The sequence below is a fragment of the Aulostomus chinensis genome, chromosome 3 (genome assembly GCF_037954235.1).
Source record: "Aulostomus chinensis isolate RoL2024-O1b breed Wild chromosome 3, RoL_Achi_v1.0, whole genome shotgun sequence".
Taxonomy (NCBI): Eukaryota; Metazoa; Chordata; class Actinopteri; order Syngnathiformes; family Aulostomidae; genus Aulostomus; species Aulostomus chinensis.
The window spans coordinates 32,466,495-32,483,215 of record NC_141322.1 but is presented as its reverse complement, the minus strand read 5'-3'; the positions used below and the strand labels follow the sequence as shown (position 1 = coordinate 32,483,215).

The window sequence follows — 16,721 nt, the reverse complement described above, 5'->3', positions numbered from 1 at the left end:
TTCTGATGATCTCAAGGACACGAGCAGATAGAAAAAGAGTGACTTTATTTGACAGACGAGACGTTCAAGTGTCCGCTGGCGTCTGTCTTCCACAGAAACCTCAGAACCACGCCATTCTGCATCCGTCCTACTCGGCTACGGGCACTCTGCTGTCAGACAGCGAGGCGGTTGACAGCGTCTTATTGATGATGTCACACTGAACAGAAATTGTGAGAAGTCTCTGGAATTGTGGTTCACCACAGCCCCTCCCCCTCGCCATCAGGTCATGACAGTCTCAATGGCTGCTCCCTTCAGCGGATCCACTGCCAGCCAACCGCCTCAAAGATGAAGGCCAAAGTATGTAAAGGTGCAGAAAGAAAGCTGGCATCTCTGATATGAGATGGCAGCACCAGGTGACGTCCGGCTGCTTGGCGGGGACCCGGAGGAGCGTCCAGATGGTTTACGCCATGCTGGAGGAACACAGGAGACACGTTGGAGGGTGGACAGGAAAAGGCTGCATCACAGTGCTGAGGTGGTGATGATGTCACAGACAAGGTGATCACTGAGATTGAACCGTCCCGTGTTGTAGTGAACATGTGACTACAACATGTAGATACCCATGTGATGCGGCGTCACAAAGGCAACGACGAATCAACAGGAAGCATTTGAAGGACAATGAGGGGCGCAACGAAAACAGCTGATAAGCTTCACGTATGAAGTCCCAGTACTTGCATGTTATCAGGAACATGTTTCATTTATTTATCATGTCAGTGATGCATTAATGGTAAACAGTGACACGTCACACACTGATAGTTGGCGTTTACAAGTAGAGGTGGACATTCACGTCAACGTGAACACTGGTGTGTGCGTGTGTGCGTGTCACCTGTCGATCAGTGAGTCCCTCATGCTAGTAGCAATGGCAGAATGCGGCGCTGTATCACTGAGCCTGAAGATGCTCTCGATGACGGACAGCTCCGTGCTGGTGGTGTCCAGGCCACAGAAAGCACACCAGTCATTGACCACCATCCCGGCTGCGATGACATCACTGCCTCGGTTCACTGTGCCAGCCTGAAGATGGACACAGGTGATTGGACCTTTCAAATTTTGCCACTGATGTAACGTTCCACCTCTTCCAGGACTCGTGGTTCAGTTTAAGAACAGGAAATGAGTGAATGTGGAGAAGATGCTGCAGTGACATCATCAGTGACATCAGTGTCCCATCCAGCCAATGGAGGCATGCCTTGCATCTCCAGTTGAAGATCAACACATTTTGGTTTATTTGAACTCCAAACAAACATTTCAATGTCAGAGTCATTTGTTTCATCAATGATGACACTGGAGGCGGAGCTCGAGTGTCACCATGGTAACGGTATCAGGTTTCAATTTGTCAGATCATCAAGTATTAGTTCCTGGTGACTCACCACCAGGGGGACCTGCAGCAGAGACGACAGCTCATCCTGGTCCTCAATGGAGGTCTTGGGGTGGACCAGACCTCCCTGGTTACTGAAGGTACAGTAGGAGCCGACCAGGACCTGCTCTGCCACCGTCTGACGGAAGACCTCCACCTTCAGCGTGTCAGCCAGGATCTCCTCTGTCTCCTGAGGGGGGCCCGAAATCAGCTGTTAGAAACTAGTGTGTATAAGTTGGGGGTTTGAACTACGTGTGTTAGCCCAACTGACCCGGTCCAGGTCAGGGTGGACCAGCGCATTGTAGTCGTTGCAAGCGATGACGTTGCCGAGGGCGGACAGACGCTCCTCCACCCGCTGGATCCTGACGGTGTCAGGCAGACAGTTCCTGAGGTGCTGCAGCTCCTGGTCAGCTGTGCTGCTGGGCACCAGGAGGCCATGGCGGTTTCCTGGACGACAGTCAGGAAGCGTGGTGATTTCATATCCCGACATCACCACTTCACCCCAAACAACAGCAAACATTCAACTCTGGACCGATGACATCATCTCGTTTGTGTGTTGATGCTCCACAAACACACACCTGCTACTTAGAAACAACATACTTACTGACCCGATCTGTTATGGGGTGTTGCCATGACAACCAGCAACACTGACTTTACTGTAGGTTCAAGTTAATGGTAGCAACTTGATATTCCGTCAATACTGTGATGAAACAATCAGTAATTACCTATCAAAACCACCTGGACGACGACACGTCATCAACAGCTGACAGACGGACGCCACCAGGTGGCGCTGCGTGCGACACGGAGGTTGCGAACATAAGCAGCGAGTGCGTGCGTGCGTGCGTGCGTGCGTGCTCCACGTACTCACCGACACACATCCTGCCGATGATGCGACAGCCCGCGATGGAGGCGTGAACCACCGGGATGGTTTCTGATAATTCACCTTCGAACACACTGACAGACACACACGCGCACACAGGAGTTATCGAGAGGTTAGTGACGTCACAGAGCAGAGTTTCTAAAGCGTTAATGTCCCCGCAGATAGACGTGCCCTGATATTTGACGTCAGTCGCCTGAGGACACACCGTGTCTGGGCTGGAGGCTGACCTGTAGAAGTTCTCGGAGCCGCCGATGGCCACCAGGCAGTAGGTGTTGGTCAGTTTGGAGAAGCAGCCGATCTCGTTGTTCTTCTCAAAAGACGCTCGGACGGCCATGATGACGATGATGATGCTGGAGGGGATGAAGCGGCGTCACTGGATCCTGAAACAGCAGCGGGCTGCCGACATTATTCTTGCTAGCCTGGTTAGCATGCTAAACCAAAACATCAGCTAACCAGGCTAGCATGCTAAACCAAAACATCAGCTAACCAGGCTAGCATGCTAAACCAAAACATCAGCTAACCAGGCTAGCATGCTAAACCAAAACATCAGCTAACCAGGCTAGCGGCCGCGCGAGCTTCATTGAACCGTTGCAGGTTCGTGTTTGTCAAAAGAATAAAGTTTTACCTGGAAACGTCTCGCGAAGTCCGAACACGCGTCTGAATCCCTTTCACTCCACGTTTTCACTTCCGTGTCGGGGCTGGCCTGATGACGTAGTAGGTGGCGACATCCGCTTCACATTTTCGAGGGCGAGTCTTCTTCTTCTTCTTTTTTTTTTGGGGGGGGGGGGCGTTCGGCGGTTGGCAACCCACCAGATGGAGCATTACCACCCTCTTCTGTCCCATCGCGGAACACCATCTTTCCCTACTTCTAACCCCTACACCTAAACCCTAACCTCTAAATCCTAAACATAACCCCTAACCCTAACCCCTATCATACAATCCTGTATCCCTCAAATAATCTAAAAGAACCCTAACACTCTCCCTATCCTCCATCCTCAGAACTCCCTCCAGACTGATCTCACCCTTCCCCATGTTCCTCCACCTGTCCCTCATCACCCTCCTCTCCACCTGCCACACCTCAGGAGTACGTGCTCTACCGACTCTTCCTCACCACAGTCCTCACACAGCCCCGTGTCGTGCTTCCCCAACACCTTCAAAGTCCCGTTCAGCCCACAGTGTCCCAGCCTCAGCTTCACCTTCACTACTTCCTCCCTCCTCTGCCCACCTCCACCCCAACACCCTCCAGCCCGCACACTCCTCTGAACCCTATACAAGTGCCTACCCTTCTTCTCTTTGTTCCACCTTCCCTGCCACATGTCCATCACCCTCTCCCTCACTATCACCTTCACCTCAACCCTACTCACCCTCACATTCATCTCCACCGTCCTCTTCACCAACGCCCCCTTTGCCAACTCATCTGCCTTCTCGTTCCCCTCCACCCCCACATGTGCTGGTACCCATAAAAACCTAACCTGACCCCCCCCCCCCCCCCCCGCTGAACTATCCTCGTGACTGCCTGAAGCACCTGGAACAAGATATCCTGACGACAACCCGTGTGACATGACCTGATGCTAGTTAGGACTGCTGCTGAATCTGAGCAGACCACCACCCTCCCCACTTGTGTACACTCCACCCACCTCAGTGCCACCAGCACCGCTACCATCTCCACTGTGTAAACCCCCAGCCCATCTGTCATGCGCCTACTAAGCCCTATCCCTCTCCCCGGTACTGCCACCCCAAATCCTGTCTCCCCAGACTCCGCCCTCGATCCATCCGTATACACCTTCTCCCATCCACCATACACCCTTCTCATACACCTGTTGTGAGCCCTAACCAAGTCCTCCCCCTCCCCCTTCCTCCTCAACTCCAACAAACACCAGTCCACCTCTGGCCACTCCATCCTCCACGGTGCCATCTCAGGGTACACCACTGCTTGACTCACCCTAATGTGCCCTAATGTGCCCTACTCCTAGCTCCCTAGCCAGTACATTCCCTATCCTCCCAAAGTGCTCCCTGTGTCCCCCCCCCCCCCCCCCCCCGTACTCCCAACACTCATCTAACACACTCTTGGTCGGATGCACCCTTGAGTGACCCTGCAGGTTAGCTCAATACCTCACTATTAATTGCTTCCTTCTTAGCTCCAAGGGCATCTCACCCATCTCCACCTGCAGTGCTGCCACCGGTGTCGTCCCTAGCGCCCCACAACACACCCTCAGTGCCTTATTGTAGACCACATCCAGAACCCGCAAGTGACACTTAGCAGCCGACCCATACACTATACACCCATAATCTAGTGACGCCCTCACCATCGAAGTACAAATCGTCTTCAGTGCCGCACAGCTAGCCCCCCAGTCCCTACCTGACAAACACCTCATCACATTTATCACCTTCCTACACCTGCCCTCAACCCTCCTAATGTGCTCCACCCAAGTCAACTTACGATCAAAAACTACTCCCAAATACTTAAAGGACCCCACTCTCTCTAGCTCCCTACCATACATCCTAAGCTTTTCACCACCCACATCCCTCTTCCTAGTAAAGAACACTGTCTGCGTCTTATCTACTGAAAACCTGCTCCCTCATTCATAGCCCCACTCAACCGCCACATCTATAGCCTCCTGTATCTTACCCACTACATGTGCTAAGTCCCTACCCCTCTTCCATAGCGCCCCATCATCAGTAAACAGTGCTCTCCCTACATCCCCACCTACCCGTGAAAACACATCATTAATCATAACACTATACAACAGTGGACTAATTACACTGCCCTGTGGTGTGCCATTGCTCACTGTGTATTCACCTGACACCTCAGACCCTATCCTAACCCGTACCACCCTCTCAGACAGGAAATCTTTCACCCAGTTAAACACCCTACCTCCTACCCCCAGCATGTGCAGTTTAATTAACACCCCCTCCCTCCACATCATATCCTATGCCTTCTCAATATCAAAAAACACCACCACAACTGACTCCTTATTTACCTGAGCCTTCCTAACCTCATTCTTGTTGGGGGTATTGTTCGCTACCCCCAACCGTCTGCCCTACTACACCTGTCTACCCTCCCAAGCCTGCCCTACCCACTGCTTCCGACCCTTCAACTGCACTCTGCCCTCCCTCCCTCTGCCTGACCACCTTCACCGCCTCAGCATATGACACCTTCTCTAACACCCTCACCCTCTGAACCTCAACCTCCCGCTTCATCACCTGACATCCTCCAAAAGCTACACTATGCGCACCCCCACAGCTACAACATCGGGGCTGAGCATCCTCAGGACACTCTCCAAACTTGTGCTCCCCTGCGCGCCGTGGACATCTCCTCTTCCCCTTACAACCCTGTGCAGTATGCCCTAAAGACTGACAATTAAAACACCTCCGTGGCAGTGGAATGAAGGCCCTCACAAAAAAACACATACACCCCAGAAATACCCGAGTTGGAAGAACTTCACCCTCAAACTCCACCACCACCGTTTCACTAAACTCCCTCTGTGGCCCCCTCTTCATCCTTGTCACCTTCACCACCCTTGGACCTCCCTTAGTGTCTATTCTCTCCTTTATCTCCTCCTCCCCCACCTCCATTGGAACCCCTGTAATCAACCCTCTACACCCCCCTCCTGCTGTCATCTTCAACCCCACCTGCACTACCCTCTCCACTGTGCACCCCACTATCTTCCTTCCATTCCCTCCTTGAATTGCTTTCTCCACCTGCCCCAGTAAGTTCCCATCCCCCAGAACCCGTGCAAATTTTATCTCCCCTAGCCAGCCTTTCGGTGCCCCTGTCAATCCGAACGGATTCTTCTTGCTCACGCCACCCACCTCAACAAACCTCACCACTACATTCAAGCACTCATCCTCCCTACTTCCTCTCCCCTCATCCTCACTTTGCATATCCTCTGCTGACTCACTCTCACTTTCTGTCTTCTTCCTCTTATGCTCTCCCTGCCCCTGTCCTACCCGTCTATCGCTCCTCAGCTCCCTTCCACCTGTGCTCCCCTCAGCCCTCTTCTGAACCAGGCTCTCCACAGATCCACCCCCCTCCTTTCCCCTGTTCCTTTCCTACCTCCACTTATGCCCTTTTGCTTAGTCATGTCCCTATATCTCCTACACTCTTCTGGCCCTACCAACAAAAAAAAAAGGAAGCGGGGGAGCCGGTCGGGACCTGACAGCCATCGATCGGCGTCCCAAAACTACTAACCCTAACAAACTCCCTCACTAGCTAATACCTATCACTAATAGCCTATCGCTAACACCTATCTCTAAATCCTACCACTAACAACCTACCACTAGCACTACCGTCACTACCCTACTCCCGCAGAAGCAAGTTCCGCAATGGAACAGAAGCGGACGGCAACTCTCTCCCCGCCGAGACAATGAAAATCTGTTCAACTCCGAACCAGCAGCACTTCTTACAAAAAAAAAAAGCCTTTTCAGAGTGTTCTGTCAAATGTTTTTGCTTCACTCAACACACACACTACTCCATTCTCCCCGACCGGGAGCTCCACCAACTTGCTCCGACGTTCGGCCGTTTCACGAAACACGATGTGAACAGATTGAGGGCAAAGTCGTTCAGTCTTAATGTATAAATTAAATGTGTGGGAGGAGTTTTCACGCCATTCGTTTCATTTGGATTGTTTTTATTTACAATAAAAAGATACATAGCAATGCTGTTTAACTGAAGACAAATAATTAAAAAAAAACAGATGAAGAAAAACATCAACCACATGAAAACTTTTTCAAAATAAAGTCCATTTTTAAGGCTTCTGGGTTTCAAAGTCCATTGATGATGGCGCTGTACTCAAGATGTTCCTGGGGAAAAAAACCCTCTTAAGTTTGGTTTTCTGTCGAAACATTCCCTCTTACAAACATGAAATTTACCTACAAATAAAACAAGTTGTTCAAAGAAAATGAAGTCCTTTGACTTGGTTGTCTTCAAATCAAATAGAAATGTCCTCTTGCAGATGTAGAAACGGTCCTTTTTCCTTTAAATACAATTTTCCATGTTGGCACAGACAGGTTGGCTCTACAAGCAGTGATAAACTAGATGTTCTTCACACAAGCAACAGAAATCACGAGAGGATTCCATTTTAATTCTAAACCGTTCTTAAGCTGAATAAATGAGAGATACCACTTTAATCTTATCGTGAAGACAAAATTTGTCCCCGACCAGCCACACTTTTTTCCATTCACTGTCATTGTAAAGAGAATTCCAGTAGACTTTAGCAAAAGGAACAGATTTATTTATCAAAAGATTTCAAATAACTTTGTTTGAACATTTGTAACATCCCTGTTTCCCAAAACTGCAAACTGGAGCTGGCAAACATTTGAGTTGTAGAACCAAAATGGAGCTGCATGATGAGCGACATGAACCCTCGGGGACGTCTGCATCGCATCCAGGCGAACCCTGCAAACGTCAACAACTGACCACCCAGCATCCACCTGTCCATCATCCATCCATCTACCCATCATCCACCAGTCCATCATCCATCCATCCACCTATCATCCACCTGTCCATCATCCATCCACCCATCATCCACCTGTCCATCATCCATCCATCTACCCATCATCCACCAGTCCATCATCCATCCATCCACCTATCATCCACCTGTCCATCATCCATCCACCCATCATCCACCTGTCCATCATCCATCCACCCATCATCCACCTGTCCATCCACCCATCCACCCATCATCCACCTGTCCATCATCCATCCACCCATCCATCAATCATCCATCATCCATCCGTCCGTTCATCCAACCATCCATCATCCATCATCCATCCAGCGTGAACTCTGCTGTACTTCAGTTCATTCCAAGACCAGATACTTAAGAAAAGGTCTTCATACATGGAAGCCTTGGCAACTTCATGTTTATTAGATACAAAATTGCTGTGTCATGTAAATTCTCCATCTCCTGCCGTGAAGCCCTTGAAGGAACCTTTTTTGATGTGCACAGCCATAATTAGTGGAAGAAGAACAAATGACAGGGACACCCAAAACTGTGAATACTTTTGAACCTGGCAGACCAAATCAAATGCTGTATAAAAATCAATAAATAAAATAAAAATATTCTCCAAAATATGTTCTTATACTTATTATTATATTATAGTCAGATGTTGTTACAAATATTTCTCCCAGGCATGAAACCTGATTGTTCCACATCAAGGAAGTCTAATGATCCTAATTTTAATCTTTTAGCAAAAATCATAGCAAATAAATTGGCTTCATTATTTAATAAACTAATTGGTCTCCAATTCTCAACACTTAATTTATCTTTCTTTGGGTTAGGAATGTAATATATAATAATATATATAATATATAATCGTCAGACCTAAGTAGCTCAGAGGCGATACAGGGACAAAGTGGAGGCTCAACTGTGCGACCGCGACAGCAGACGCATGTGGCGAGGACTTCGGACAATCACGGACTAGAGAGAACGACCTCGGCTGACGTGGCCTCCTCACTGGTGGAAGATTTGAACACCTTCTATTCACGCTTCGAGGCCAGCAATGCGAGCGCCAACAGTGCTCGAGTGCAGTTGAAGCAGGCGACCTCACCAGCGAGGAGGACCGCCCACTCTCCGTGCTCTGAGACGAGTGAACAGCAGGAAAGCAGCCGGCCCAGATGGCATCCCCGGGCGGGTGCTAAAATCATGCGCTGACCAGCTCGCTCCTGTGTTCGCCTCTATTTTCAACCTGGCCCAGGCCCATTCTGTCGTCCCCCCTTGCTTCAAAACGTCCTCTATTATCCTGGTACCCAGGAAGACCAACCCGGCCTGCTTAAATGACCACCGCCCTGTAGCACTGGCGTTCAACACTATAGTTCCCCTCAGACTGGTCACCAAGCTCAGGCTGAGCCCCTCTCTCTGCTCCTGGGTTCAGAGCTTCCTGACTGACAGACCACAGGTGGTGAAGGTTGGAACCCGCATCTCCAGCCCCCGAACCCTCAAGCATCGGCACCCCCCAAGGCTGCGTCCTGAGTCCTCTGCTCTACTCCCTTTACACCTACGACTGCTTAGCCTCTCACAGCTCCAACATCATCATGAAATTTGCGGATGACACGGTGGTGGCAGGCCTGATCTCCAAGAACAACGAGGCAGCCTATCTGGAAGAGGTGGAGCTGCCGTCATCATGGTGTAAGGACAACAACTTGGACCTGAATGTCTCAAAGACCAAGGAGATGGTGGTGGACTTATGAAGGGAGAAGCAGAGGATCCACTACACACCACTCACGATCTACTGGACCCTGGTGGAGAAAGTGAGTAGCTACAGGTACCTTGGAGTTCACATCTCAGAGGACCTGACAAGGTCTCCACACATCACCACCCAACTGAAGAAGGCAAGGCAGCGCTTGCATCACCTCAGGCGGCTGAGGAAATTCAAGATCTCCACTGTGCTGCTGAAATCTTGTCCTCTGCCACAGGAGCGTCTGTGCTCTCTGGAAGCATCACTGCCTGGTGTGATGCTGCAGCTCCCAGGACAGGAAAGCCCTCCATAGAGTGATACGGTGCGCCGAACGCATCACCAGAACTGCACTCCCCTGCCTCCAGGACATCTACACCAGGCGGTGCAGGTCCAGGACCAGGCGGATCATGAAGGACATTCACCACCCCAACCACAAACTGTTTGAGTGGCTGCCCTCTGGCAAGCGACTCCGCTCCATGATGGCCAGGACTGAGAGGCTGAGAGCTCCTTCCCTCAGGCCATTCGGACCTTAAACACCACATGACACCCAAATCATACACAACTCATTCTGCACCTTATTGCTCACCTGTTGTACCTGGTTTTTCGGTCCCCTACACACTGCAAATTGTTTATAACTTGCCAATTATTTTGAACAGTTCTTCTTCTACTATTATTATTTTCTCTCTCTTTACCTTTCTATTATGTACATATAGATTTTCATGAATATGTCGGCATTTCTTTCTTCTTTTTTTTCCCTTGTATATCGTCTTTTTTATTATGATATTTTTGAGGTTGGTCAGCTCTTGAATCTCAGTTCCGGGCGTCAGGGGCTGCCAGATGTTTATTTAGTTTTAAATAATTTGAACAATTTCAGTTAGCTGTTTGCGACTTGCACAGTTGCCGGAGTGTTGCGATTTTCATTGCACTGCTGTTGTACATGTACAATTATGCACGTGACGAATAAATCTCTTGAATCTTGATGAAGAGTTGGAGGTAATTCTCCTTCATCTGTGGCTTTCAAACTAGAATTCATGTACCAGACCGTCACAGCTGAACCTCTGGTCACACGTTCGTCTTCAGCCTCCATCGACACCTCTGACGTCACGAAGATCCTCCACAAAGGAACCAATGTTCTCTCCTCCATCGCTCCAAGGACCACGAGACTCCTGGGAGAAACAAGCAGCATGTCGGGGAGTTTCATGTCTTCACATTTCTGGATTTATGATTATTATTAACCATTTATTATTATTATTATTATTAGTTGTAGTAGTAGGGCCTCGATCGTGATGCAACCATCTTCAGTTCACTAGAGGAGGAACGCGGAGGGGGTCTGGTGGCGCATGCGCGTGAGGTTTGTTTTGCAAAGGTGCAGAAGAAACCACCGGGGCTGCATTGAAGATCAAGATGGCCGCCACCGCCGTGACGCGACTGCTGGGGTGGTAGCGCCCCCTCCGGTCCAGCACTGGATTTACATCAGTGACCTGTTACAGAGTCGAACCCGTCCGAACCGACCGTTCGGATTAACCGCGGTGCGCGGCGAAGGAACGACGCCTCCTCGCGCACGGAGATCGCCTGGAAACCTCGAGGACGGCCGGTGGAGACGGCGGGTCCCGGAGCCACGCGCGGTCGAGGTGGGGCTATTTCACACACGCGCGCGCGCGCGCGCACAGCTCTGTCAATGTTGTCAACATGTCGACGCTGTGATGCGTTCAGGTGCATCACAGAAGAGTTTGAATTTCTTTCGTGTCGATCATAATTTACGTTGGAAACGTACGTCATATTTAACCCAGGAAGACTGACGTTACAGTGAACAATACCATCACTCACGTCTGTATAACCATGCCCGATATAATATCCCAATAAACTGTAGTTTTCATCAAAATATACGTAAGTACAGCACTGTACGTCAAAGTACTCTTCTGTAATTTCTCAACATTTCAAGATTCAAGATTCTTTAGTGTTATGTGCACAATATGACAGCGTAATTTGAGCAATGAAATGCTTAGAACAAGGCAGACAGACAACTCCAAGTAAGAAGCACAAGAAAAGGAAAGAAGAATAAATAATGAATAAAATAGAAAATAAAAAAATAAAAATCAGGTAAAGTCCTGATGTATAAATAGCTTAGAGGAGCATGGTATTCTGTACAGCAGTGACGATGTACAACAGTGGTGGCAATGTATGTATATATGTATACTGCCTCCGGGCTCAGGCCCTCACGAAAGCTGCAAGCAGCGTTATGAGGGCCTGAGCCCTGGCCTGAATCCCAGGGTGTCCTGGTCCAGGGTGGAGGCCTTGTAGTTGAGGTTAGAAGCCTGAGTCTGATCAGAGAGTGGAGCAGAGCTGAGAGCTGGCCCTTTAAGAACCCCTCCCCCACTGCTCTGTCTTTGATCTGTGCTAGAGTGGAGAGCAGAGCTGAGAGCTGGCCCTTTAAGAACCCCTCCCCACTGCTCTGTCTCTGATCTGTGCTAGAGTGAGAGCAGAGCTGAGAGCTGGCCCTTTAAGAACCCCTCCCCCACTGCTCTGTCTTTGATCTGTGCTAGAGTGGAGAGCAGAGCTGAGAGCTGGCCCTTTAAGAACCCCTCCCCCACTGCTCTGTCTCTGATCTGTGCTAGAGTGGAGAGCAGAGCTGAGAGCTGGCCCTTTAAGAACCCCTCCCCCACTGCTCTGTCTCTGATCTCTGCTAGAGTGAGAGCAGAGCTGAGAGCTGGCCCTTTAAGAACCCCTCCCCCACTGCTCTGTCTTTGATCTGTGCTAGAGTGAGAGCAGAGTTGAGAGCTGGCCCTTTAAGAACCCCTCCCCCACTGCTCTGTCTTTGATCTGTGCTAGAGAGAGAGCAGAGCTGAGAGCTGGCCCTTTAAGAACCCCTCCCCCACTGCTCTGTCTTTGATCTGTGCTAGAGTGAGAGCAGAGCTGAGAGCTGGCCCTTTAAGAACCCCTCCCCCACTGCTCTGTCTTTGATCTGTGCTAGAGTGGAGAGCAGAGCTGAGAGCTGGCCCTTTAAGAACCCCTCCCCCACTGCTCTGTCTTTGATCTGTGCTAGAGTGAGAGCAGAGCTGAGAGCTGGCCCTTTAAGAACCCCTCCCCCACTGCTCTGTCTCTGATCTGTGCTAGAGTGAGAGCAGAGCTGAGAGCTGGCCCTTTAAGAACCCCTCCCCACTGCTCTGTCTCTGATCTGTGCTAGAGTGAGAGCAGAGCTGAGAGCTGGCCCTTTAAGAACCCCTCCCCCACTGCTCTGTCTCTGATCTGTGCTAGAGTGAGAGCAGAGCTGAGAGCTGGCCCTTTAAGAACCCCTCCCCCACTGCTCTGTCTTTGATCTGTGCTAGAGTGAGAGCAGAGCTGAGAGCTGGCCCTTTAAGAACCCCTCCCCACTGCTCTGTCTCTGATCTGTGCTAGAGAGAGAGCAGAGCTGAGAGCTGGCCCTTTAAGAACCCCTCCCCCACTGCTCTGTCTTTGATCTGTGCTAGAGTGGAGAGAGAGGAGGAGCACCAGGACTGGAGTGGGACAAGAGGAAGAAGTCTGCATACGCTGGTCCAGAGGGACACAGAACACCATGTTCTTGGAGGGGTTTTTGTCAGGAATGCAGTGGTGTGGTTGGTAGAGCTGTGGGATGGATGGTGTAGACGTGAGAAGCGTTTGTTTGAGAGTATGTACCCTGAGAGGACACCGTCTCCCCATAGGCTTCCATTGGAAGCTGAAACGTGTCTCCCCCACTTTGACGGCTTGTAAAATCCAAACCCAGTAATTCAGATTAAAACTTAAATAACTTTTAATCAGCACAGTTGGGAGAGAAATGTGTGAAAGTTTGGAAGTGATAGCATTGATGCCCTAGGAGGAGATAGATTTTGTTGGGGAGTAAAAAAGTCCTCATTTTGACAGTTTTGTCCAATTTGTGGACATTCTGTTGTAGACAGGTGAGAGGTCAGAGTGGAGGAATTGTTTGTCTTGATGAGACGAGTCCAACGGTGTTGGTCCCATGTTTGTGGGACATTTCTGGGAGGAGTTATAGCGCCCCAACTGTGTTGTTTAGTTTTGTGGCTCCCTAGGTGGCGCTATTGAGTTTTTGAATAATTTTTTTGTAGAATATTAAATTTTTCGCCAGACCGGACAAATGTGCCAAATGTCATGCGTGTCTAGGGGGTTAAATTAAGTGTTTTTTTGGCGGCAGAAAAATAATAATTTATGCTTATATTGGGCGCTCATTCACAGCAAGAACAGTCCAGGACCAGGTTTTGAATGGTGTGGATGTGAAAACCGGCTCCAGGCCGTCTGGCCCAGTTGCCTCATGGGTGTTGGGGGGGCTGGGACACTGTTTAGTGTGTGTTTGTAGTGTTTTTAGTGCTGCTGATGTGTTGCTCTGCTGAGCAAACATGATAGGGTCTAAGTACCTTCAGGCTCCGGCCCTAATAAAAGCCTCCATTATCACATTCGTGTGCTGAAGGGTTAGGGTCAGGCAGTGTCGTGAATGTGTACACCTTCAAAGGGTTAGGGTCAGGCAGTGTCGTGAATGTGTACACCTTCAAAGGGTTAGGGTCAGGCAGTGTCGTGAATGTGTACACCTTCAAAGGGTTAGGGTCAGGCAGTGTCGTGAATGTGTACACCTTCAAAGGGTTAGGGTCAGGCAGTGTCGTGAATGTGTACACCTTCAAAGGGTTAGGGTCAGGCAGTGTCGTGAATGTGTACACCTTCAAAGGGTTAGGGTCAGGCAGTGTCGTGAATGTGTACACCTTCAAAGGGTTAGGGTCAGGCAGTGTCGTGAATGTGTACACCTTCAAAGGGTTAGGGTCAGGCAGTGTCGTGAATGTGTACACCTTCAAAGGGTTAGGGTCAGGCAGTGTCGTGAATGTGTACACCTTCAAAGGGTTAGGGTCAGGCAGTGTCGTGAATGTGTACACCTTCAAAGGGTTAGGGTCAGGCAGTGTCGTGAATGTGTACACCTTCAAAGGGTTAGGGTCAGGCAGTGTCATGAATGTGTACACCTTCAAAGGGTTAGGGTCAGGCAGTGTCGTGAATGTGTACACCTTCAAAGGGTTAGGGTCAGGCAGTGTCGTGAATGTGTACACCTTCAAAGGGTTAGGGTCAGGCAGTGTCGTGAATGTGTACACCTTCAAAGGGTTAGGGTCAGGCAGTGTCATGAATGTGTACACCTTCAAAAGGTTAGGGTTATTCAGTGTTGTGAATGTGTACACCTTCAAAAGGTTAGGGTTATTCAGTGTCGTGAATGTGTACACCTTCAAAAGGTTAGGGTTATTCAGTGTTGTGAATGTGTACACCTTCAAAGGGTTAGGGTTATTCAGTGTTGTGAATGTGTACACCTTCAAAAGGTTAGGGTTATTCAGTGTTGTGAATGTGTACACCTTCAAGGTCAACCCAAGCGTGACGGCGCGTCCTGTTTTTTCAACAACATGATCAACCAGGATAATCCAATTTTTCTTCTTGTCAGCAGTCGATCACCACTTGACCTGCGGCGGATGACGATGGGTGGGCAGCAGAGCGACGAGAGCAGCAATGGCAACGGACCGGCCCAGTGTGATGTCACTGGCAACTCGCCATCCTCAGAAGGTAGACGACTCCACTGTCACTCCACGCTACACTTTCACTCTTTAGGAAAATGTGACTTCCTTGATGTTCCTTCAGGGTTATTAGGGGGCTAGGGTACTTCACTATCATGTTTGCTCGGCAGAGCAACACATCAGCAGCACTAAAAACACTGCAAACACACACTAACCAGTGTTCCAGCCCCCCCAACACCCATGAGGCAGCTCGTTTGATATCTTTAGTTTCCGCTTTACTGCACAAAACCATACAAAACATGAATAAAACAACGAGCTTTGAGGCTGACAAACTCTGACTTGTTACTGTTTCACTTTGGTGCGATGAAAATACACTTGACATGAGATAAAGTGATCACAAAAGCAACACATTAAAAGGATGAACACACACGTACAACCCCTCTGGTGTTGTGGTGGGGGGTCAAAGCCAGGACAGGAACTCCTGGATTAGACGAGCGAGCAGGTGTAAGAGGCTCAGCTTAGCTGACTGGACACTGTGAGAGGGACTTGGAGCTGAATAGCAACAAGCTCCTTTATTCTTTATGGTCTCAAAAAGTCACACGCTGCTGAATTTTTCTCCCACAGATGCCATTGGAGAGCTGCCCCAGCGCCAGCTGGGAGACAGGAAGGTGGATGACATGTGTTTCATGATCTCCTGCACCAACTGGTATTGAACCAGTCCTGGATGATTCTGAACAGGTCCAAAACCAGAGATGAGCAAACTAGAATTTGAAAATCCAGGTATTGGTGGGTGTGGCTACCTGCATCCCTGCCCCTCCTCACACAAGCATGTGGGTCCTCCATCTTGGATAGCTACCAGTGTCATTGGGGTTTGCTAAAACCCAGTTTCTGTTGCTGATATTATGCTGGTGATCTTCTCAGCGGTCTTCACCATGCTCTGCAGGCGCCTGCGGTCCATGGCAGGAGCACCGCCGTACCACACTGTAATGCAGCTGGTCAAGACGCTCTCAACTGTTGCGCCTTCTTCACCAGCTGTGTGGAGTTGAGTGTCCAGGTGAGGTCCTCACTGATGTGGACGCCCAGGTGTTTGAAGCTGCTCACCCTCTCCACTTCAAGCTGCTGGATGAACAGTGGCCGCTGAGGTCTCCTCTCCTTCCTCATGTCGACTATCATCTACTTCGTCTTTACCTACTCAGATGTTGACTGAAGAAAGCTAACGGCTAACTACTTCATTTGCATCATCATTTGCTCACAGTCGTATTGTCTGTCTTTTGCCTAACAATTGAGCGTATTGCTGTAGCTAGCTGTCCAAGATCGCCGACGAACAGGCTTGGAGGGTAAAAGATGTGATGTCAGGTTTAACTCTTCACCCTTCAGCCAAGGTCACCAGTACCTAAGCACTGCCCAGTGTGGCTCTTCACAATTAATTCTCAACCAATCAGTTGCATGTGTGAATGATGTCATCTGATAATCTAATAAATCATCCTGCTGGTTTGCAGTCATCATGGTAGAAAGGTCTTAAATCCAGGAAACTTGTTAGACATTGAAAATCTGGCGCTAAAACCAGCTCCTACACCAGTTGGGGAGGGAGTGACACCGAGATCCGGCCGCTGGCCTGCCGCCTCATCATCATTTTTGTAAAGGATCAACTGGATCTTCTCTTCCTCCAGTCACCCACATGATGAAGCTCTTCTTTGTTTGGAAGAAGAAAAAAAAGATTCTTCACTGACAGCACCAACAAACTGGAGACAACGAGGTTCCACTT

At 49.6% G+C, this 16,721-nt stretch overlaps 1 protein-coding gene and 1 long non-coding RNA gene across 5 annotated transcripts; one reads left to right on the top strand and one right to left on the bottom strand.

The window, feature by feature from the left end:
* Positions 1-28: 28 nt before the first annotated feature.
* eif6 (eukaryotic translation initiation factor 6) lies at positions 29-3,049 on the bottom strand. Of its 3 annotated transcripts, none has more exons than XM_086200476.1 (7): positions 2,893-3,049; positions 2,495-2,647; positions 2,256-2,341; positions 1,659-1,834; positions 1,401-1,577; positions 863-1,047; positions 29-449 (listed from the first exon to the last, which is right to left on the bottom strand). In XM_086200476.1, the coding sequence occupies exons 2-7, from the start codon at positions 2,599-2,601 to the stop codon at positions 440-442; spliced, it is 741 nt and encodes a 246-aa protein (XP_086056602.1). In that variant the 5' UTR covers positions 2,602-2,647; positions 2,893-3,049; the 3' UTR covers positions 29-439. The 3 variants fall into 3 exon arrangements, with proteins under 3 accessions (XP_086056602.1, XP_086056604.1, XP_086056603.1); XM_086200478.1 differs by having other exon boundaries at positions 2,495-2,617; positions 2,893-3,040; XM_086200477.1 differs by having other exon boundaries at positions 2,495-2,663; positions 2,893-3,027.
* A 7,719-nt stretch (positions 3,050-10,768) lies between these two features.
* LOC147268692 (uncharacterized) lies at positions 10,769-16,710 on the top strand. 2 transcript variants are annotated; one of them, XR_015112218.1, is made up of 3 exons: positions 10,769-11,074; positions 14,887-15,005; positions 15,581-16,710. It is a non-coding gene; the product is annotated as an uncharacterized LOC147268692 (long non-coding RNA). The 2 variants fall into 2 exon arrangements; XR_015112217.1 differs by having other exon boundaries at positions 10,783-11,074; positions 14,890-15,005; positions 15,581-16,704.
* Positions 16,711-16,721: the final 11 nt, after the last annotated feature.

Bases quoted from the DNA above. Each gene is read 5' to 3' on its own strand.
- eif6 (XM_086200476.1), bottom strand. From the start codon at position 2,601: ATGGCCGTCCGAGCGTCTTTTGAGAAGAACAACGAGATCGGCTGCTTC. The intron at 2,342-2,494 runs GTCAGCCTCCAG...TGTGTCTGTCAG, and splicing joins GGCTCCGAGAACTTCTACAG to TGTGTTCGAAGGTGAATTAT. The intron at 1,048-1,400 runs GTGAGTCACCAG...GTCCATCTTCAG, and splicing joins TGCTGCAGGTCCCCCTGGTG to GCTGGCACAGTGAACCGAGG.